Source organism: Dendropsophus ebraccatus, chromosome 2 (assembly GCF_027789765.1).
Source record: "Dendropsophus ebraccatus isolate aDenEbr1 chromosome 2, aDenEbr1.pat, whole genome shotgun sequence".
Classification (NCBI taxonomy): domain Eukaryota; kingdom Metazoa; phylum Chordata; class Amphibia; order Anura; family Hylidae; genus Dendropsophus; species Dendropsophus ebraccatus.
The window spans coordinates 204,184,040-204,209,760 of NC_091455.1; the positions used below are offsets into that span (position 1 = coordinate 204,184,040).

At 48.3% G+C, this 25,721-nt stretch overlaps 2 protein-coding genes across 3 annotated transcripts in view; one reads left to right on the top strand and one right to left on the bottom strand.

Moving 5' to 3' along the window:
- SCAP (SREBF chaperone) overlaps positions 1-25,197 on the bottom strand; it is a 39,641-nt gene extending 14,444 nt beyond the window's left edge. Inside the window, exons 1-2 of one of the 2 annotated variants that reach the window (XM_069959198.1) lie at positions 25,079-25,197; positions 2,037-2,227 (exon numbers count right to left, since the gene is read on the bottom strand). In XM_069959198.1, coding sequence (XP_069815299.1) covers positions 2,037-2,158 — 122 coding nt within the window. In that variant the 5' untranslated portion in view covers positions 2,159-2,227; positions 25,079-25,197. Of the gene's footprint in view, positions 1-2,036; positions 2,228-4,536; positions 4,668-25,078 lie in introns of those variants that run through there. The other variant, XM_069959199.1, reaches the window with a different exon arrangement.
- Positions 17,260-18,441, top strand: LOC138784219 (uncharacterized). Its single transcript, XM_069959726.1, has one exon. It carries the CDS (start codon positions 17,260-17,262, stop codon positions 18,439-18,441), a length of 1,182 nt encoding a protein of 393 aa, XP_069815827.1.
- Positions 25,198-25,721: the final 524 nt, after the last annotated feature.

The following is a 25,721-nucleotide window of genomic DNA, read 5'->3' on the forward strand; positions in this document are numbered from 1 at the left end:
CTATACAATGCAGGGGATCACATGCCAGGCCTGCGTGTCTATACATATTACATCACATACACACTGTATATATTATCTGTGTATACTGGTGACTCACCCCTCAGGAATAAGGAGCGGTGACCACATGGGCCACACAGAACCAACAAAGGTGCAGGGTGTGACAGGATGGGGGACAGGGCCGCGCACGCTCACCATCTATACCGCACATAATACACATCCTGTACGACAACTGGGATTTACCTATACATAATCCTGTACGACAATTGGTACTTACCTATACATAATCCTGTACGACAACTGGGACTTACCTATACGTAATCCTGTGCGACAACTGGGACTTACCTATACGTAATCCTGTACGACAACTGGCACTTACCTATAAGTAATCCTGTACGACAATTTAGACTTACCTATACATAATCCTGTACGACTACTGGGATTTACCTATACATAATCCTGTACGACATGTGGTACTTACCTATACATAATCCTGTACGACAACTGGAATTTACCTATACATAATCCTGTACGACAACTGGAATTTACCTATACATAATCCTGTACGACACGTGGGACTTACCTATACGTAATCCTGTACGACACGTGGTACTTACCTATACATAATCCTGTACGACATGTGGTACTTACCTATACATAATCCTGTACGACAACTGGAATTTACCTATACATAATCCTGTACGACAACTGGAATTTACCTATACATAATCCTGTACGACACGTGGGACTTACCTATACGTAATCCTGTACGACACGTGGTACTTACCTATACATAATCCTGTACGACAACTGGGATTTACCTATACATAATCCTGTACGACAAATGGGATTTACCTATACATAATCCTGTACGACAACTGAGACTTACCTATACATAATCCTGTACGACAACTGGGATTTACCTATACATAATCCTGTACGACAACTGAGACTTACCTATACATAATCCTGTACGACAACTGAGACTTACCTATACATAATCCTGTACGACAACTGGGATTTACCTATACATAATCCTGTACGACAACTGGGATTTACCTATACATAATCCTATATGACAACTGGGATTTACCTATACATAATCCTGTACGACTACTGGGATTTACCTATACATAATTCTATATGACAACTGGGATTTACCTATACATAATCCTGTACGACAACTGGGATTTACCTATACATAATCCTGTACGACAACTGAGACTTACCTATACATAATCCTGTACGACAACTGAGACTTACCTATACATAATCCTGTACGACAACTGGGATTTACCTATACATAATCCTGTACGACAACTGGGATTTACCTATACATAATCCTATATGACAACTGGGATTTACCTATACATAATCCTGTACGACTACTGGGATTTACCTATACATAATCCTATATGACAACTGGGACTTACCTATACATAATCCTGTACGACAACTGGGATTTACCTGAACATAATCCTATATGACAACTGGGATTTACCTATACATAATCCTGTATGACAACTGGGATTTACCTATACATAGGCTATGTTCACACTACGTAAAAGTACGGCCGTACTTTTTGCGGAGCACAACATAACCTTATCTGATATGGGATCCCGGCCGGAGCATATACACATCGTATACCCCCCGGCCGGGATCCCATACGGGGTCGCAAATAACTGACATGTCAGTTTTCTGCGGCCGGAATTCACTGCCCTATGGGGAGCTCTGTGGCATCAGAGCTCTGTGGCCGGACGGATCATCCGGCCGGTACGTAAGTACCGGCTGCGATGATCCGGGCACAGACCGGCCGTTCCATGACCCGGCCGGGGTCACGGAATAGCCGGTCTGATACGTTGTGTGAACACAGCCATAATCCTGTACGACAACTGGGACTTACCTATACATAATCCTATATGACAACTGAGATTTACCTATACATAATCCTGTACGACAACTGAGATTTACCTATACATAATCCTGTACGACAACTGGGACTTACCTATACATAATCCTGTACGACAACTGGGACTTACCAGCAGGCGATGATGCACAACGCTGTGAAGACGATGATGGGAATGGGGTAGGAGGCGCACAGCAGACCATGGCGGTAGAAGGCCTGTGATATCTTCTCACGAAGCTTCTCAGTGAAGAGCATCCTCAGCTGTCACCTGCGCCCCATCACGAAACGCGCCTGCAAGGCTCCTACACCGCTGACATGGGCGACCTGCGGGATAGAGGAGACGCGCTGAATGCTCTGACACATACAGCTAGGCAATAGGGCAAACTACAACTCCCAGCATGCTACTGTAGCTCTTTTCTCACAATTGTACTTATATTCTAGTTAATTAGAACAATTCTACCTGTCAACAAGCAGGGCGGAGGCTCTTATTATCGGCCTACTACCTTCTAATGAAGATGTCTGGCAGTGCTGAACATGAAAAGCGTGAATGCCGGATACCTGAGGCGGCTTTGCGTGTAAATCCTCCCAACTGCAGCAAACCTGCCTGCTGATGGTTTCCATGTGTGTAAGAAGGGAAGGGAACATTTGTGAAAACAGCAAAAAAAACTTGAAGAAATGTCGCCCAGATCCGTAAAGGGGTTATTCAGCGAAAATCTTTTTCTTTCATATCAACGGGTATCAGAAAGTTATACAGATTTGCACTTTACTTTTATTAAAAAATCTCATGTCTTCCCACACTTATCAGCTGCTGTATGTCTTGTGGGGAGTGTTGTTTTATTTCCAGTCTGACACAGTGCTCTCTGCTGCCACCTCTGTCCAAGACAGGAACTGTGCAGAGCAGGAGAGGATTTCTATGGGGATCCATTGAAAACTTAGACAGAGTTCCTGTGTCGGCCAGAGATGTCAGCAGAGAGCACTGTGTCAGACTGAAAATAAAACCACACTTCATGCAGGACATACAGCAGATAATAAGTATGGGAAGACTTGAGATTTTTTTATAGAAGTAAATTACAAATCTGTATAACTTTATGATATTAGTTGATTTGAAAGAAAAAGATTTTCGCTGGATAACCCCTTTAATATCAGGTCACAGCACGACTGACCTAGCACGCTCCTCTGGACCGAGTGTACGGCACATGATCCTGCAGCCGTCATACCATAGGAAGTATAGGGGGAGGGGATAGAGCTCTATCTGCAGGGCCGCCCAGTGTAACAGCTACAGGTCCCTGCCCATCCCCACTGCGCTCAGGGGCCCCTGGACTCTATCTGTAAGGTTAGGAGTCACCAGAGGAGGCAACACACAGAGGATAACAAGACAAATAACGCTAAACCCTACAGACATAGCCCATAAGCATGCCGAGTTGTAATAAGCTGCGGAATCTGTTGGCGCTATATAAATAAATATTATTATTATGAAGGATCTGCCCCCGCCTACACCATGTATGAGCAGTCACTGATGTCATTTACCATTCAACGATGTCCTGACACACTAGTGGTGAATACACAGTGGTGGTGGGTAGTGGGGGCAGGGGGATTGTTCAGGGGGAAGAAGGGTGGGGGTGAAGGTGCAGGGGGAGCATTCAGGGGGTAGGAGTGCAGGGGGGCAGGGTGAGGGTGCATTGGGAGCGTACAGGGAGTAGGGTGAGAGTGCAGGGGGGCAGGGTGAGGGTGAAACCTGACAAAGGGCATTTTTTTGACCTTTGGAACATAAAACCGATAACCCTAGAAGTTGCTGAGAAGGAATCACAGAGCTGCACGGGGGCTACTGGATATCTGGCCTCTCACCTGCTGTGATATGTCCTGACAATCTACACACGTAACCAAAATGGAGCACACATCATGTATATATCTCTGCAGATACAGGACACACAGCAGCTGCTGTATATAATACTGCCTGCCAATAGCCCATAAGCTGGGGGTCACTACAGATCAGTAATGTAATGTATGTACACAGTGACCTTACCAGCAGAATGGTGAGTGCAGCTCTTGAGTATAATACAGGATGTAACTTAGGATCAGTAATGTAATGTATGTACACAGTGACCCCACCAGCAGAATGGTGAGTGCAGCTCTGGAGTATAATACAGGATGTAACTCAGGATCAGGAATGTAATGTATGTACACAGTGACCCCACCAGCAGAATAGTGAGTGCAGCTCTGGAGTATAATGCAGGATGTGACTCAGGATCAGTACAGGATAAGTAATGTAATGTATGTACACAGTGACCCCACCAGCAGAATAGTGAGTGCAGCTCTGGAGTATAATACAAGATGTAACTCAGGATCAGTAATGTAATGTATGTACACAGTGACCCCACCAGCAGAATAGTGAGTGCAGCTCTGGAGTGTAATACAGGATGTAACTCAGGATCAGTAATGTAATGTATGTACACAGTCACCCCACCAGCAGAATAGTGAGTGCAGCTCTGGAGTATAATACAAGATGTAACTCAGGATAAGTAATGTAATGTATGTACACAGTGACCCCACCAGCAGAATAGTGAGTGCAGCTCTGGAGTATAATACAGGATATATGACGAAGTGGCTGCCTCTGTAGCCTCACGCTATGTTACCTGTATCTTAGTCAGTGTTCACACACCGTCCTCCTGCATTGTACGGGATGACAGTTCTGCCTCATTCACATTGTAGGATAAGCAGAAGTGAGAGCGGACATGATGCTTTCTCCTCCTCCGCAGCCTCATTCATGGTAAATTAATAGTTTCCGGCCTGGGTTACACATTCACTACGAGAACACTTGGCTTGTCGCACCTTCCAGTTAATTTTCTTCCCGCCCTGTAACTCAGGACAGAGCTGCAGTGTTCAGCACACCGGGGGTTAATACAGGGTGCGGAGTATGTGCAGGCACAACACTGAGCTCTGCTTTATGCCTGTGATGTATAGCAGAGCTGTGTCTGACATTGTCAATCCCTTTTAGAGGGTGCTTGTGTGTGTAGGTGGAGTGTGGTCCCAGCCGTGTAGCAGTGATGTTAGCGCCCCCTACAGACCACGACCATCACTTCTCATAACATGACCGGTCAGGGGTGTACAATGTCCCCATGTGCTGTAATACACCACCCTGGCCAGACATCTTACTGACACGCCATAAACCCAGGATATTACATCATGTTACCATGGAGGCCTGGATGGGTACGGCACTATAACAATCACATGAAACCTGACACATGTAAACACGCATCTAACATGACACCGATCCACCGGCAGTCAGCTGACTGCACAGTCCTGTTGCCTGGTAAGGAGCTGGCCGGTGGCCAGAGGATCCTCCTGTATGTGATGCTGCAGCGATACACCGAGACAGACTGAGGAAATAGACAGCGGAGCGCGGCAGGAAGGGCGATGTGTAACACAGAGTAATGTTATGTCACAGGAACACCATGTAACAGGAATGATACACAGCGATATAATACACAGGAACACAATGTAACAGGAATGATACACAGTGACACCATGTAACAGGAATGATACACAGCGATATAATACACAGTAACACCATGTAACAGGAATGATACACAGCGATATAATACACAGGAGCACCGTGTAACAGGAATGATACACAGCAACACCATGTAACAGGAATGATACACAGCGATATAATACACAGTAACACCATGTAACAGGAATGATACACAGTAACACCATGTAACAGGAATGATACACAGTAACACCATGTAACAGGAATGATACACAGCGATATAATACACAGTAACACCATGTAACAGGAATGATACACAGTAACACCATGTAACAGGAATGATACACAGCGATATAATACACAGGAACACCATGTAACAGGAATGTTACACAGCGATATAATACACAGTAACACCATGTAACAGGAATGATACACAGCGATATAATACACAGGAACACCATGTAACAGGAATGATACACAGCGATATAATACACAGTGACACCATGTAACAGGAATGATACACAGCGATATAACACACAATGACACCATGTAACAGGAATGATACACAGTAACACCATGTAACAGGAATGATACACAGTAACACCATGTAACAGGAATGATACACAGCGATATAATACACAGTGACACCATGTAACAGGAATGATACACAGCGATATAATACACAGTGACACCATGTAACAGGAATGATACACAGCGATATAATACACAGTGACACCATGTAACAGGAATGATACACAGCGATATAACACACAGTGACACCATGTAACAGGAATAATACACAGCGATATAACACACAGTGACACCATGTAACAGGAATGATACACAGTAACACCATGTAACAGGAATGATACACAGCGATATAATACACAGGAACACCATGTAACAGGAATGATACACAGCGATATAATACACAGTGACACCATGTAACAGGAATGATACACAGCGATATAATACACAGTGACACCATGTAACAGGAATGATACACAGCGATATAACACACAGTGACACCATGTAACAGGAATAATACACAGCGATATAACACACAGTGACACCATGTAAAAGCCTTATTACACAAAATGATTATCAGCCATATTCAGCAAATACGGCCAATAATCACCTTGTGTAATAGAAGGCAACCATCAGCTGACATGAACAATGTCGGCTGATCGTTGCTGTCGTTTGTCTTTCAACATGTTGAAAGACAAACGACTAGTATAGCATCGATATTCTGCCGTCGGCAGCAGACTGTTGCTATCTGCTATGGGCTGCCTGGCCGATCTAGCGATCATCCGGGTGGCCCCCTCTGTACTCATCCGCTTGCTGCCGCTGCGTGTGGTGGCGTCGGCAGTGAGCGGGGAATGAGTAGCCAGTGATACCATATTACACACAGTAATGATACACAGAGACATCATCTAAAAGTAAGGATACACAGCAACACCATGGAACACACAGAAATGATACACAGCGACATAGAACACACAAGAATGATACACAGCGACATATAAAACACAGGAATGATACACAGCGACATATAACACACAGGAATGATACACAGCGACATAGAACACACAGGAATGATACACAGCGACATATAACACACAGGAATGATACACAGCGACATATAACACACAGGAATGATACACAGCGACATATAACACACAGGAATGATACACAGCGACATATAACACACAGGAATGATACACAGCGACATAGAACACACAGGAATGATACACAGCGACATAGAACACACAGGAATGATACACAGCGACATAGAACACACAGGAATGATACACAGCGACATAGAACACACAGGAATGATACACAGCGACATAGAACACACAGTAATGATACATAGCGACATATAACACACAGGAATGATACATAGCGACATATAACACACAGGAATGATACACAGCGACATATAACACACAGTAATGATACATAGCGACATATAAAACACAGGAATGATACACAGCGACATATAACACACAGGAATGATACACAGCGACATATAACACACAGGAATGATACACAGCGACATATAACACACAGTAATGATACACAGCGACATATAACACACAGGAATGATACACAGCGACATAGAACACACAGGAATGATACACAGCGACATATAACACACAAGAATGATACACAGCGACATATAACACACAGGAATGATACACAGCGACATATAACACACAGGAATGATACACAGCGACATATAACACACAGGAATGATACACAGCGACATATAACACACAGGAATTATACACAGCGACATATAACACACAGGAATGATACACAGCGACATATAACACACAGGAATGATACACAGCGACATAGAACACACAGGAATGATACACAGCGACATATAACACACAAGAATGATACACAGCGACATATAACACACAAGAATGATACACAGCGACATAGAACACACAGGAATGATACACAGCGACATATAACACACAGGAATGATACACAGCGACATATAACACACAGGAATGATACACAGCGACATATAACACACAAGAATGATACACAGCGACATAGAACACACAGGAATGATACACAGCGACATAGAACACACAGGAATGATACACAGCGACATATAACACACAGGAATGATACACAGCGACATAGAACACACAGGGCCGGTTTTAGACTAGATGTGGCCCTGGGCAAAGTTAAAGGTGGGGCCCCAAATGCTGAAATATTTTAGCAACAATTTAAGGTACCCATACATTTTACTCTTTTGTTGGTGGTACCTGTTGCTCCTGGTGGGTTCGGCCATCAGTGTAAGGTATATCGGGCTCTCTGGACAGTCCTCTGATAGATTATATCAGTGGACATAGGGGGTCGAGCTTGATGGAAAATCAATGCCCAACCTCTTTGTTCTAAGAGAGATAAGCCGCCATCAGATCTGTATGGCTATGGCTTTCCCCTCTTATAGAAAACACAGGAAAACTCAGATGTGCCAAATTTCTGTGTATGGTGAGGACGGGACCAGATGGGAGAGATAATTGTCAGCTGAAGGAATGTTCAGCCAGCAGTTATTGGAAGCATACGGCCACTTTTAAGGCCGTATTACACGGCCTGATATTCTGCAGAAGTGAGCGCCAATCGGGTAGAATGGAGCTCGCTTAGAGAGCCTACTACAGCAAAAGCTATGGAGGAGATTTATCAAACTGGTGTAAAGAAGAATTGGCTCAGTTGCCGCTAGCAACCAATCAGATTCCACCTACTTAGAATCTGAGTGATGAAAGGTGGAATCTGATTGGTTGCTAGGGGCAACGGAGCCAGTTTCACTTTACACCATGTTTGATAAATCTCCCCCTATGTGTATATATACAGTATATCATTAGTGATGTGTGTGCAATCCTTGCTGTATATAGTAAACAATAAAGATATATACTACCTGATCACGTTCCCCGGTGTCCTCAGGCCATGTCTGTGATATATACTACCTGATCACGTTCCCTGGTGTCCTCAGGCCGTGTCTGTGATTAATACTACCTGATCATGTTCCCCAGTGTCCTCACAGAGCGATAGCGTCCTGATTCGGACAATTTTCGCTCCATGTATTAGGGCCCTTACTCAGTTCAGAAGGTTACATGCCGGGACTGCCGCTACATGTCAGGACTGCCGCTACATGCCGGGACCGCCCCTACATGTCGGGACTGCCCCTACATGTCAGGACCGCCGCTACATTCTGGGACTGCCGCTACATGTCAGGACTGCCGCTACATGCCAGGACTGCCGCTAAATGCCAGGACTGCCTCTACATGCCAGGACTGCCCCTACATGCCAGGACTGCCCCTACATGCCAGGACTGCCCCTACATGTTAGGACTGCCCCTACATTCTGGGACTGCCCCTACATGTCAGGACTGCCGCTACATTCTGGGACTGCCGCTACATGCCAGGACTGCCGCTACATGCCAGGACTGCCGCTACATGCCAGGACTGCCGCTAAATGCCAGGATAGTCGCTAAATGCCAGGACTGCCCCTACATGTCAGGACTGCCGCTAGTGGTGTAAACACAAGAACTATTTATATGAATTGCTTTAAAAAAATTAATTAAAAAAAATCACTATAATCAGGACCAAATATTACCTCCATACCGTTATTGAAGAAAACACACTATATATAGGCCAATATTACCACCATAAAGTGACCGCCCCATAATGACTCTATATACACTATATACAGACCAATATTACCGCCATAGAGTGACCACCGCATAATGACTCTATATACACTATATACAGACCAATATTACCGCTATAGACTGACCACTGTATAATAAATGACTCTATATACACTGTATACAGACCAATATTATGTGGCTGTCACCCTATGGCTGTACTATTGGTCTGTATATAGTGTATATATAGAGTCATTATGTAGCAGTCAATCTATGGCAGTAATAACTCTATATATACGCTATATACAGACCAATATTACCGCCATAGACTGACCACCACATAATAACTCTATATACACACTATATACAGACCACTATTACCGCCATAGATTGACCACTGCATAATGACTCTATATACAGACCAATATTATTGAAATAGGCTGACCCCTGTATAATGGCTCTATATACACTCTATATACAGACCAATATTACCGCCATAGAGTGACCACTGCATAATGACTCTATATACAGACCAAAATTACTGCCATAGACTGACCCCTGTATAATGACTCTATATACACACTATATACAGACCAACATTATGTGGCGATCACTCTATGGCTGTACTATTGGTCTGTATATAGTGTGTATATAGAGTCATTATGTGATGGTCACTGTATGGCGGTAATATTGGTCTGTATAGTGTCATTATGTGGTAGTCAATCTATGGCAGTAATGACTATATACAGTATATATGCTATATACAGACCAATATTAATGCCAAAGAGTGACCACTGCATAATGACACTATATACAGACCAATTATACCGCCATAGAGTGACCACCACCTAAGGACTGAATACCACCTTATTTTTTTCTCAATAAAATACACCGTATTGCCTTAGTGATGTCATCATACACTATACATAGGAGCTGCAGCAATTACATAGGACTGATGAGGCCGGAGAATGGCTGCAGCTCCTATATACAGTCTATTCACCTCAACACTTGGAGTCAGCAGTGCTAATACACACACACCATTATATATATATATATATATATATATATATATATATATATACACACACACCATTATATATATATATACACACACACACACCCATGAAAACACATTATACAGATACAAACCATCCAGTCCATACACTATACACAGGACATGTAACACACACTACATTCATGCATTATACACCTACATTCATACACATTACACACTACATGTACAGAATACTTACTCCCTCTAGCATGCTGGGTGTAGTGGTGAATCCCCCTCATGTTCCTTAGCAGCAGCAGCAGCAGGCTGTCATCCTCACCCGGCAGCCCTCTCCTCCATCGTCCCGACAGCTCCACACCAGAGCAGGAAGTCACGTGCAGTGAGAGGAGCTGGAGGGAGGGGGAGGGGGAGCAGACACGGAGCCCAGCGTCCTGCAGCCTCTGCGTGACCCCTGATAGCAGCAGCCGGGGATCACTGCCAGACGCTGGAGGACGCTGTCTGTGCTCTCCTCTCCACTGGAACTGCGGGAGGGGGCCCCTGGGGGATGGGGGCCCTGGGCATTTGCCCTGCTTGCCCCCCCCTAACGCCGGCCCTGAGAACACACAGGAATGATACACAGAGACATGATGAGGATGATGGGACTAGGGGGAAATATATGTAAATGGATAGGCAACTGGCTGAGAGGGGGGTCATTGAAGGGTAACAACTTCTAGTGGGGTACCACAGGGGTCAGTGTTGGGTTCGCTTCCTTTTAATATTTTTATTAATGATCTTGTTGAGGGGCTACAGAGTAGAATCTCCATTTTTGCAGATGATACTAAACTTGGTAATGACCACAGAGGAGGATAATATCATTTTACAGAGGGATTTGGAGAAGCTGGAGGCTTGGGCGGAGAAATGGCAAATTAAGTATAATGTGGATAAATGGAAGGTTCTGCATTTGGGCCGTAGAAATAATAAGTACAGTTATGTCCTACATAATAAAACACTGGGTAACACTGCTTCCGAAAAGGACCTGGGGGTATTGGTGGACAGTAAACTCAACTTTAGTGATCAGTGCCAGGCAGCAGCTGCCAAGGCTAATAAAATAATGGGGTGCATCAAAAGAGGTATAGATGCTAAAGATGAGAACATAGTTTTGCCTCTTTATAAATCACTATACCACACACATGGAATACTGTGTACAGTTTTGGGCACCGGTATATAAGAAGGACACAGCTGAACTGGAGCGGGTACAGAGGAGGGCCACGCATTCCCTTAAAGGGAACCTGTCACCCCCGTGCTGGGGCAGAGCCCGGCCGACCCCCCGCTAGAGACCCTTATACTTACCCTGGAGAACGAAGTCCCGCTCCTGGAGCCGCTCCTGCTGCCGAGATATCACTGTCGGAAGCCTGACGCACGCACATCAGAGATGAGTCCGATGCCCAGAGAATGACGGCTCCATTCATTCTCTATAGGCATCGAACTCATCTCTGATGCACACGCGTCGGGCTTCTGACGGTGATATCTCACCAGCGGGAGCAGCTCCAGGAGTGGGACTTCGTTCTCTGGGGTAAGTATACAGGTCTCTAGCGGGGAGTCGGCCGGGCTTTGCCCCGGCACGGGGGGTGACAAGTTCCCTTTAAGGGAATGCGTGGGTTACTGTACCAGGACAGGTTATCAAGCTTGGGGTTATTTACACTAGAAAAAAGACGTCTTAGGGGCGATCTGATTACAATGTACAAATACAGTGGAACCTTGGTTCTCAAACTGTATTTTCAAGGAAAGTTTGCTTAGGTTCTCAAACACTTTTTGGGCCCCGAGTCTTGAAGTTCTCGGTATCTGAACGTTTTTGAGAGCGTGGATGGTGGGTTGTACCTGGTGAGGCTTCACATACAATACAGTCCTGTATAACTGCTGGAGTGCATCTCCCATCCCTTACAGTGCTGGGATGGGGGGGACTCTATACAATAAAGGAGGAGTGAGGAGCTGGTGACTACTGTACTAGAATTGCTGGTTCTGTTAAAGGTTTCTTGTGTATAATGTTCTGTACAGTATATAGTGCTGCTCTGTAATGTCCTGTACAGTATATAGTGCTGTTCTGTAATGTCCTGTACAGTATATAGTGCTGTTCTGTAATGTGCTGTACAGTATATAGTGCTGCTCTGTACTGTCCTCTACAGTATATAGTGCTGTTCTGTAATGTCCTGTACAGTATAGTGCTGTTCTGTAATGTCCTGTACAGTATATAGTGCTGCTCTGTAATGTCCTGTACAGTATAGTGCTGTTCTGTAATGTCCTATACAGTATATAGTGCTGTTCTGTAATGTCCTGTACAGTATATAGTGCTGCTCTGTAATGTCCTGTACAGTATATAGTGCTGTACTGTCCTGTACAGTATATAGTGCTGTTCTGTAATGTCCTGTGCAGTATATAGTGCTGTTCTGTCCTTTACAGTATATAGTGCTGCTCTGTAATGTCCTATACAGTATATAGTGCTGTTCTGTCCTGTACAGTATATAGTACTGTTCTGTACAGTATATAGTACTGTTCTGTAATAACCTGTACAGTATATAGTGCTGCTCTGTAATGTCCTGTACAGTATAGTGCTGTTCTGTAATGTCCTCTACAGTATATAGTGCTGCTCTGTAATGTCCTATACAGTATATAGTGCTGTTCTGTCCTGTACAGTATATAGTACTGTTCTGTACAGTATATAGTACTGTTCTGTAATAACCTGTACAGTATATAGTGCTGCTCTGTAATGTCCTGTACAGTATATAGTGCTGCTCTGTAATGTCCTGTACAGTATAGTGCTGTTCTGTAATGTCCTCTACAGTATATAGTGCTGCTCTGTAATGTCCTGTACAGTATATAGTGCTGCTCTGTACTGTCCTCTACAGTATATAGTGCTGCTCTGTAATGTCCTGTACAGTATAGTGCTGTTCTGTAATGTCCTGTACAGTATATAGTGCTGCTCTGTAATGTCCTCTACAGTATATAGTGCTGCTCTGTAATGTCCTGTACAGTATATAGTGCTGCTCTGTACTGTCCTCTACAGTATATAGTGCTGCTCTGTAATGTCCTGTACAGTATATAGTGCTGCTCTGTAATGTCCTGTACAGTATATAGTGCTGTTCTGTAATGTCCTGTACAGTATATAGTGCTGCTCTGTAATGTGCTGTACAGTATATAGTGCTGCTTTGTACTGTCCTCTACAGTATATAGTGCTGCTCTGTAATGTCCTGTACAGTATAGTGCTGTTCTGTACAGTATATAGTGCTGCTCTGTACTGTCCTCTACAGAATATAGTGCTGCTCTGTAATGTCCTGTACAGTATAGTGCTGTTCTGTAATGTCCTGTACAGTATATAGTGCTGCTCTGTAATGTCCTGTACAGTATATAGTGCTGTTCTGTTCTGTCCTTTACAGTATATAGTGCTGCTCTGTAATGTGCTATACAGTATATAGTGCTGTTCTGTCCTGTACAGTATATAGTACTGTCCTGTACAGTATAGTGCTGTTCTGTAATGTCCTATACAGTATATAGTGCTGCTCTGTAATGTCCTGTACAGTATAGTGCTGTTCTGTAATGTCCTGTACAGTATATAGTGCTGCTCTGTAATGTCCTGTACAGTATATAGTGCTGTTCTGTAATGTCCTGTACAGTATAGTGCTGTTCTGTAATGTCCTATACAGTATATAGTGCTGCTCTGTAATGTCCTGTACAGTATAGTGCTGTTCTGTAATGTCCTGTACAGTATAGTGCTGTTCTGTAATGTCCTATACAGTATATAGTGCTGCTCTGTAATGTCCTGTACAGTATAGTGCTGTTCTGTAATGTCCTATACAGTATATAGTGCTGCTCTGTAATGTCCTGTACAGTATAGTGCTGTTCTGTAATGTCCTGTACAGTATATAGTGCCGTGCTGTAATGTCCTGTACAGTATATAGTGCTGCTCTGTAATGTCCTGTACAGTATATAGTGCTGCTCTGTAATGTCCTATACAGTATATAGTGCTGCTCTGTAATGTCCTGTACAGTATATAGTGCTGTTCTGTTCTGTCCTTTACAGTATATAGTGCTGCTCTGTAATGTGCTATACAGTATATAGTGCTGTTCTGTCCTGTACAGTATATAGTACTGTCCTGTACAGTATAGTGCTGTTCTGTAATGTCCTGTACAGTATATAGTGCTGCTCTGTAATGTCCTGTACAGTATATAGTGCCGTGCTGTAATGTCCTGTACAGTATATAGTGCTGTTCTGTAATGTCCTGTACAGTATATAGTGCTGATCTGTAATGTCCTATACAGTATATAGTGCTGCTCTGTAATGTCCTCTACAGTATATAGTGCTGCTCTGTAATGTCCTGTACAGTATATAGTGCCGTTCTGTAATGTCCTGTACAGTATATAGTGCTGTTCTGTAATGTCCTGTACAGTATATAGTGCTGCTCTGTAATGTCCTGTACAGTATATAGTGCTGCTCTGTATTGTACTGTACAGTATATAGTGCTGTTCTGTAATGTCCTGTACAGTATATAGTGCTGATCTGTAATGTCCTGTAGAGATGCACTTCTCAATGCAATATGTGTACTGTAGGTAATTATTGGTGGGTGCTGGAACCAATTAAATACATTTACATTATTTCCTATGGAAAGACACTGCTTGGTTCTCAAACTGCCTCCTGGAACTAATTAAGTTCGAGAACCGAGGTACCACTGTATATGAATGGACAGTACAGAGATTTGTAGTGGTCTTTTTACTCCTAGCTCTGTAACCATGACAAGGGGGCATCCTCTACGTCTAGAGGAAAGAAGATTTTACCATCAACATCGACGCAGATTCTTTACTGTAAGAGCAGTGATACTGTGGAACTCTCTGCCACATGATGTTGTCATGGACGATTCATTAGACTTTTGCCTTCCTCTGGATCAACACAGTAATTTATAGGTTAAACTTGATGGACTCGTCTTTTTTTTTATTTTTTTTACTTACTTCTTATTAAAGTAGAAGTCCGCAAAAAATTCTTATTGAAGTATTGTATTGCTCCCCAAAAGTTATACAAATCCCCAATATACACTTATTACAAGATATGCTTATTAAGTGCTTTTTTCTCTTCTGCACTTACTACTGTATCAAGGCTTCACTTCCTGGATAACATGGTGATGTCACACCCCGGATAACATGGTGATGTCACTTCCTGGATAACATGGTGATGTCACTTCCTGGATAACATGGGGATGTCACTTCCTGGATAACATGGGGATGTCACTTCCTGGATAACATGATGATGTCACTTCCTGGATAACATGGTGATGTCACTTCCTGGATAACATGGTGATGTCACGCCCCGGATAACATGGTGATTTCACGCCCGGATAACATGGTGATGTCACTTCCTGGATAACATGGTGATGTCACGCCCGGATAACATGGTGATGTCACTTCCTGGATAACATGGGGAGGTCACGCCCTGACTCCGAGAGCTGTGCAGGCTGTGGCTGCTGGAGAGGATGATGGCAGAGGGATGCTCTGTGTCCCTCAGTGTCCTGTGTCCCTCAGTGTCCCCCTGCCATCATCCTCTCCAGCAGCCACAGCCCGCACAGCTCTGGGAGTCGGGTCGTGACATCACCATGTAATCCAGGAAGTGACATCACCATGGTATCCAGGAAATGAAGCCTTGATGCAGTAGTAAGTGCAGGGAATAAAGCACTTTATGTGCATTTCCTGTAATAAGTGTATATTGGGGATTTGTATAACGTTTGGGCAGCAATACAAAAATTTTCACTGGACTTCTCCTTTAACTAAGTAACACAGTAAATATAGAACACGTGATAAAACATACTACTCACTAAATTAGTTACAGTGTACAGAAGGTGTGTCTAGTCCATACTCAACACTGTGTGACTGGAACAGTGACAGCTCATGCTACATGTATAATATCAGAAATCCAGTCATTGTGCTGTTGTACAAGCACCACATCTCCATGCCCCAGCTCATCAAGGTCCCAGTATCATTGCGGACCGGCTCCCGGAGACTGGGGGTCCTCGCATGCTGGTAACTCTGTACCCCAGAACCTCAATGACCCTAGGGCACCCATCATAGACAGTGGTATGCCATGTCTCAGCAGACAATAAGGAGACTTGTGACGACTAGCAGAAGACGTCGTTGTGAAGCTGTAATTGATGCTCAAGGTCACATGACAAGAGACAGCCCCCATCACCGGGATCCTATACAGAGTGAGGAAACCTGTGTACAGTGAGGTCCTACTGTACAGGCAGAGGAGGGGATGAGTACATCACTCCCACCACTGTTGTAATATTTACTGACCACATGACCTCACTATGAGCGCTGCTGTGAAGCACAGGGGGAGGGGCGAGGTTTCTGTGAGCCCCCGCAGCCTCCTCTTCATGATTCCCCTCCAGGAATGAAGGACGCACATGTTCATTTAGGAACTTTTTAAGAAAGTTGCATGGAGTCACATGACTGGCAGAGATGGGGGAGGGAAGGATTGCAGCTATGGCAGCTGTACTGCAGCCCACATTACACTAAGGTCACCTGCAGCGAGCCCCTCATCTGTACAGCGAGTACAATCATCTGTGTGTGGAACAGGGGGATATGGCGGACCCCCGAGGACACAGGAGCCCTGTCTGCACTACATTCCCATGGGAAACAGCAGGCCGGGGCAGGAAGGGTCGGGGCACAATGGGCACTGTGTGCGTCCGAGGCCTCGTCCAAGAGAGAGAGGCGAGTACAGCAACCACAAAGACAAGCGGTGCACAGAATACACTGACCCAGGAGACGACCGATGCCCAGAATACACTGACCCAGGAGAGGACCGATGCCCAGAATACACTGACCCAGGAGAGGACCGATGCCCAGGATACACTGACCCAGGAGAGGACCGATGCCCAGGATACACTGACCCAGGAGAGGACCGATGCCCAGAATACACTGACCCAGGAGAGGACCGATGCCCAGAATACACTGACCCAGGAGAGGACCGATGCCCAGGATACACTGACCCAGGAGAGGACCGATGCCCAGGATACACTGACCCAGGAGAGGACCGATGCCCAGGATACACTGACCCAGGAGAGGACCGATGCCCAGGATACACTGACCCAGAAGAGGACCGATGCCCAGGATACACTAACCAAGGAGACGACCGATACCCAGGATACACTGACCCAGGAGAGGACCGATGCCAAGGATACACGGACCCAGGGGAGGACCGATGCCCAGGATACACTAACCAAGGAGACGACCGATACCCAGGATACACTGACCCAGGAGAGGACCGATGCCCAGGATACACTGACCCAGGAGACGACTGATGCCCAGGATACACTGACCCAGGAGATGACAGATGCCCAGGATACACTAACCCAGGAGAGGACCGATTCCCAGGATACACTGACCCAGGAGATGACCGATGCCCAGGATACACTGACCCAGGAGATGACCGATGCCCAGGATACACCGACCCAGGATAGGACCGATGCCCATGATACACCGACCCAGGATAGGACCGATGCCCATGATACACCGACCCAGGATAGGACCAATGCCCAGGATACACTAACCCAGGATAGGACCAATGCCCAGGATACACTAACCCAGGAGATGACCGATGCCCAGGATACACTGACCCAGGAGATGACCGATGCCCAGGATACACCGACCCAGGATAGGACCGATGCCCAGGATACACTGACCCAGGATATGAATGATGCCCAGGATAAAGTGACCCAGGAGATGACCGATGCCCAGGATACACTGACCCAGAAGATGACCGATGCCCAGGATACACTGACCCAGGAGATGACCGATGCCCATGATACACCGACCCAGAAGATGAATGATGCCCAGGATACACTGACCTAGCATATGACCGAAGCCCAAGATACACTGACCCAGGAGACGACCGATGCCCAGGATACACTGACCCAGGAGACAACCGATGCCCAGGATACACTGACCCAGGAGACAACCGATGCCCCGGATAGACTGATCCAGGAGACGACTGATGCCCAGGATACACTGACCCAGGAGACAACCGATGCCCCGGATAGACTGATCCAGGAGACGACTGATGCCCAGGATACACTGACCCAGGAGACAGCCGATGCCCCGGATAGACTGATCCAGGAGACGACCGATGCCCAGGATACACTGACCCAGGAGACGACTGATGCCCAGGATACACTGACCCAGGAGACGACTGATGCCCAGGATACACTGACCCAGGAGACGACTGATGCTCAGGATACACTGACCCAGGAGACGACTGATGCCCAGGATACACTGACCCAGGAGACGACTGATGCCCAGGATACACTGATCCAGGAGACGACCGATGCCCAGGATACACTGACCCAGGAGACGACTGATGCCCAGGATACACTGATCCAGGAGACGACCGATGCCCAGTATACACTGACCCAGGAGACAGCGATAACTGCAGAGCCGGTCTGGTCCGTGTACACAGCTGATGGGTTGTTACAATGTTTCAGTATCAGGAAGACAGGTACACTGCGACAATCCCTCAGCTGTGTGCGGTCATAAGATTGGCCCCGCTGATCTCTGTGGACCCCATAGACTATGTCCTCATGCCTCACCTAGGTGTCTGCCCTCCCTGCAGCAGTAGGAGCCCGCCCCCCATCCCCCCCGCGTCCTCATTCAACCTCCCAAAATATTAGATCCAGAACAGAAAATAAAGATTAGGCCAAAATTCTTAAATTCCTTCCTATTTATCCGATCAGCGACAAAGAGAGGAACAAAGGCGACTATTGAGGAGCGAAACCGCGGGGGTAAAAAACGCCAAACACTCTGGGCAGGGGTACAGGTGCAGCGCCCCAATACTGAGGACCCCCCAGGCAGGGGTACAGGTGCAGCGCCCCAATACTGAGGACCCCCCCAGGCAGGGGTACAGGTGCAGCACCCCAATACTGAGGACCCCCCAAGGCAGGGGTACAGGTGGAGCGCCCCAATACTGAGGACCCCCCCAGGCAGGGGTACAGGTGCAGCGCCCCAATACTGAGGACCCCCCCAGGCAGGGGTACAGGTGCAGTGCCCCAATACTGAGGACCCCCCAGGTAGGGGTACAGGTGCAGCACCCCAATACTAAGGACGCCCCCAGGCAGGGGTACAGGTGCAGCACCCCAATACTAAGGACCCCCCCAGGCAGGTACAATGTGACAGACCCTCAGCTGCAGAGATTAACAAGAAACTGAAGTTAGTGAAGAACCCGGAGCCCAAAGTGCAGAGGGCGATGGACGATTATCAGGCGGCATCTGGAGCGTAATAATCATCAATACCCTGATAATAACCGGGGAACAAGAAGCTGTAAGGACTGCGCGGCGTCGGCTCTGCTACGTGCTGTCCTCGCTCACCGCTCAATGCCAACTCGCCAAGGCTGGGCTCTCATCCAACAGCAATGGTTGCCAAGGTTATAGTGACAGCTGAGCCCCCCCTTAAAGAGACATCACCCTGTTATACCCGAGCCGCCCAGCTCACTGACAGAACAAACATGCTGACGGTTTCCAATAACACTGGCAGAATTCTCAACACAGCTGGAGGGAAGATTTCAGATGGTTGGCGCACAGTCATGTGACATGTGTATCCCCTCCCCCCTCACCTGATGTGTAATATAGGAGCCCCCCCCTCACCTGATGTGTAATAGAGGAGACCCCCCCCTCACCTGACCTGTAATAGAGGAGACCTCCCCCCCTCACCTGATGTGTAATAGAGGAGCCCCCCCTCACCTGATGTGTAATAGAGGAGACCCCCCTCTCACCTGATGTGTAATAGAGGAGACCCCCCCCCCTCACCTGATGTGTAATAGAGGAGACCCCCCCCCTCACCTGATGTGTAATAGAGGAGACCCCCCCCCCCCCCTCACCTGATGTGTAATAGAGGAGCCCCCCCTCACATGATGTGTAATAGAGAAGACCCCCCCCCTCACCTGGCGTATAATAGAGGAGACCCCCCCCTCACCTGACGTATAATAGAGGAGACCCCCCCCCCCTCACCTGACGTATAATAGAGGAGACCCCCCCCCCCCTCACCTGATGTGTAATAGAGGAGCCCCCCCTCACCTGACCTGTAATAGAGGAGACCCCCCCCTCACCTGGCGTATAATAGAGGAGCCCCCCCTCACCTGATGTGTAATAGAGGAGACCCCCCTCTCACCTGATGTGTAATAGAGGAGACCCCCCCCCCTCACCTGATGTGTAATAGAGGAGACCCCCCCTCACCTGACCTGTAATAGAGGAGACCCCCCCTCACCTGACCTGTAATAGAGGAGACCCCCCCCTCACCTGACCTGTAATAGAGGAGACCCCCCCCCTCACCTGATGTGTAATAGAGGAGACCCCCCCTCACCTGATGTGTAATAGAGGAGACCCCCCCCACCTGACCTGTAATAGAGGAGACCCCCCCTCACCTGATGTGTAATAGAGGAGACCCCCCACCTGACCTGTAATAGAGGAGACCCCCCCTCACCTGATGTGTAATAGAGGAGACCCCCCCCTCACCTGATGTGTAATAGAGGAGACCCCCCCCACCTGACCTGTAATAGAGGAGACCTCCCCCCTCACCTGATGTGTAATAGAGGAGACCCCCCCTCACCTGACCTGTAATAGAGGAGACCCCCCCCGCCCCACCTGATGTGTAATAGAGGAGCCCCCCCCTCACCTGATGTGTAATAGAGGAGACCCCCCTCCCCCTCACCTGATGTGTAATAGAGGAGCCCCCCCCTCACCTGATGTGTAATAGAGGAGACCCCCCCTTCACCTGACCTGTAATAGAGGAGACCCCCCCCACCCGATGTATAATAGAGGAGACCCCCCTCACCTGCCTGTAATAGAGGAGACCCCCCCCCACCTGATGCATAATAGAGGAGACCCCCCCTCACCTGACCTGTAATAGAGGAGACCCCCCCTCACCTGACCTGTAATAGAGGAGCCCCCCCCTCACCTGATGTGTAATAGAGGAGACCCCCCCCTCACCTGATGTGTAATAGAGGAGACCCACCCCCTCACCTGATGTGTAATAGAGGAGCCCCCCCTCACCTGACGTGTAAGAGGAGACCCCCCCTCACCTGATGTGTAATAGAGGAGACCCCCCCTCACCTGATGAGTAATAGAGGAGACCCCCCCCCTCACCTGATGTGTAATAGAGGAGACCCCCCCTCACCTGATGTGTAAGAGGAGACCCCCCCTCACCTGACCTGTAATAGAGGAGACCCCCCCCTCACCTGACCTGTAATAGAGGAGACCCCCCCCCTCACCTGACCTGTAATAGAGGAGACCCCCCCTCACCTGATGTGTAATAGAGGAGACCCCCCCTCACCTGATGTGTAAGAGGAGACCCCCCCCCCTCACCTGACCTGTAATAGAGGAGACCCCCCCCCTCACCTGACCTGTAATAGAGGAGACCCCCCCCCTCACCTGACCTGTAATAGAGGAGACCCCCCCCCTCACCTGACCTGTAATAGAGGAGACCCCCCCACCTGATGTATAATAGAGGAGACCCCCCTCACCTGACCTGTAATAGAGGAGACCCCCCCTCACCTGACCTGTAATAGAGGAGACCCCCCCCCACCTGATGTATAATAGAGGAGACCCCCCCTCACCTGACCTGTAATAGAGGAGACCCCCCCTCACCTGACCTGTAATAGAGGAGACCCCCCCTCACCTGACCTGTAATAGAGGAGACCCCCCCTCACCTGACCTGTAATAGAGGAGACCCCCCTCACCTGATGTGTAATAGAGGAGACCCCCCCCCTCACCTGACCTGTAATAGAGGAGACCCCCCCTCACCTGACCTGTAATAGAGGAGACCCCCCTCACCTGACCTGTAATAGAGGAGACCCCCCTCACCTGACCTGTAATACAGGAGACCCCCCTCCCCCTCACCTGATGTGTAATAGAGGAGACCCCCCCTCACCTGACCTGTAATAGAGGAGACCCCCCCTCACCTGACCTGTAATAGAGGAGACCCCCCCCTCACCTGACCTGTAATAGAGGAGACCCCCCCTCACCTGATGTGTAATAGAGGAGACCCCCCCCTCACCTGACCTGTAATAGAGGAGACCCCCCCTCACCTGACCTGTAATAGAGGAGACCCCCCTCACCTGACCTGTAATAGGAGACCCCCCTCACCTGACCTGTAATACAGGAGACCCCCCTCCCCCTCACCTGACCTGTAATACAGGAGACCCCCCCTCACCTGACCTGTAATAGAGGAGACCCCCCCTCACCTGACCTGTAATAGAGGAGACCCCCCCCTCACCTGACCTGTAATAGAGGAGACCCCCCCCCCCTCACCTGACCTGTAATAGAGGAGACCCCCCCCCCCTCACCTGATGTGTAATAGAGGAGACCCCCCCTCACCTGATGTGTAATAGAGGAGACCCCCCCCCCTTCACCTGACCTGTAATAGAGGAGACCCCCCCCCACCCAAAGTATAATAGAGGAGACCCCCTCACCTGACCTGTAATAGAGGAGACCCCCCCACCTGATGTATAATAGAGGAGACCCCCCCTCACCTGACCTGTAATAGAGGAGACCCCCCTCACCTGATGTGTAATAGAGGAGACCCCCCCTCACCTGACCTGTAATAGAGGAGACCCCCCCTCACCTGATGTGTAATAGAGGAGACCCCCCCCCTCACCTGACCTGTAATAGAGGAGCCCCCCCCCTCACCTGATGTGTAATAGAGGAGACCCCCCCTCACCTGACCTGTAATAGAGGAGCCCCCCCCCCTCACCTGATGTGTAATAGAGGAGACCCACCCCCTCACCTGATGTGTAATAGAGGAGCCCCCCCTCACCTGACGTGTAATAGAGGAGACCCCCCCCCCTCACCTGATGTGTAATAGAGGAGACCCCCCATCACCTGATGTGTAATAGAGGAGACCCCCCCTCACCTGATGTGTAAGAGGAGACCCCCCCTCACCTGACCTGTAATAGAGGAGACCCCCCCCTCACCTGACCTGTAATAGAGGAGACCCCCCCCTCACCTGACCTGTAATAGAGGAGACCCCCCCCTCACCTTATGTGTAATAGAGGAGACCCCCCTCACCTGACCTGTAATAGAGGAGCCCCCCCCTCACCTGGCATATAATAGAGGAGACCCCCCCCCCTCACTTGATGTGTAATAGAGGAGACCCCCCCTCACCTGATGTGTAATAGAGGAGACCCCCCCCTCACCTGATGTGTAATAGAGGAGACCTCCCCCCTCACCTGACGTATAATAGAGGAGACCCCCCCTCACCTGACCTGTAATAGAGGAGACCCCCCCTCACCAGACCTGTAATAGAGGAGACCCCCCTCACCTGACCTGTAATAGAGGAGACCCCCCCCCCCTCACCTGATGTGTAATAGAGGAGACCCCCCCCTCACCTGATGTGTAATAGAGGAGACCCCCCCCCCCCTCACCTGATGTGTAATAGAGGAGACCCCCCCCCCCCTCACCTGATGTGTAATAGAGGAGACCCCCCCCCCCTCACCTGATGTGTAATAGAGGAGACCCCCCCCCTCACCTGACCTGTAATAGAGGAGACCCCCCCCCTCACCTGATGTGTAATAGAGGAGACCCCCCCCCTCACCTGACCTGTAATAGAGGAGACCCCCGCCCTCACCTGACCTGTAATAGAGGAGACCCCCCCCCTCACCTGATGTGTAATAGAGGAGACCCCCCCCCTCACCTGATGTGTAATAGAGGAGACCCCCCCCCTCACCTGATGTGTAATAGAGGAGACCCCCCCCCTCACCTGATGTGTAATAGAGGAGACCCCCCCCCTCACCTGATGTGTAATAGAGGAGACCCCCCCCCTCACCTGACCTGTAATAGAGGAGACCCCCCTCCTCACCTGATGTGTAATAGAGGAGACCCCCCCCCTCACCTGACCTGTAATAGAGGAGACCCCCGCCCTCACCTGACCTGTAATAGAGGAGACCCCCCCCCTCACCTGATGTGTAATAGAGGAGACCCCCCCCCTCACCTGATGTGTAATAGAGGAGCCCCCCCCCCCCTCACCTGATGTGTAATAGAGGAGACCCCCCCCCTCACCTGATGTGTAATAGAGGAGACCCCCCCCCTCACCTGACCTGTAATAGAGGAGACCCCCGCCCTCACCTGACCTGTAATAGAGGAGACCCCCCCCCCTCACCTGACCTGTAATAGAGGAGACCCCCCCTCACCTGATGTGTAATAGAGGAGACCCCCCCCCCTCACCTGACGTATAATAGAGGAGACCCCCCCCCCTCACCTGACGTATAATAGAGGAGACCCCCCCCTCACCTGACCTGTAATAGAGGAGACCCCCCTCCCCCTCACCTGACCTGTAATAGAGGAGACCCCCTCTATAATATACTATATATAATAGATGCGGAGAGCTGACAGGTGACAGCCTCATGGTTGTTATGACATCAACACCCGGTAAATTACAGGGTATTGCGTCATGCAGCGTGTCGTATGACGTCACACGGGGAGTAAATGGCGGCGGGGACTGTTACCTGTGAGCGAGGTCAGAGGGGCCCGCGGCTAATCCTCTGGTGGAACCGTCTCCCGAGAGCGGGGAAGCAGCGCTGGTATCCGGCACACTCCGCTCCGCGCCCGCCCTGCAACCCCCGACCCTTCCCCTCTCACCCGACACCGCCCACCCATCCTCCTGTCACAGCGACACCCGGCGGCCGGAGGGGGAACTGACGGAGACCAAAGGCGCCTGCTCCTCAGACAGAACGAATCAGCAGCGACATCTGGCGGCCAGAGGTGGAACTGTCCTATGCATCACAGCCCCATCCGTATATACAGGAGATAATGGGCTCCTTATATACAGGGAAATACTGTGCCCAGCTACAGGAGATAATGGGCTCCTTATATACAGGGGAATACTGTGCCCAGCTGCAGGAGATAATGGGCTCCTTATATACAAAGGAATATACGGCTCAACTATAGGGAATGGTGTGCTCCTTGTATACAGTACATTGGGATATACTCCTCGTGTACAATGCTAGTCACCTATATCCTCTAGTGACATCTAGTGGTGAAGCTGTGTACTTCAGTATTTATTGCTGGTCACCTGTCTCTAGTGGTGTTCACCTATATACAGTACTCTAGTGACGTCTGTGTATTACTGTATTTATTGAGGGTCACCCT

Excerpts from the sequence above, each read along its gene's own strand:
- LOC138784219 (XM_069959726.1), top strand. The coding sequence starts at position 17,260 with ATGGGCACTGTGTGCGTCCGAGGCCTCGTCCAAGAGAGAGAGGCGAGT.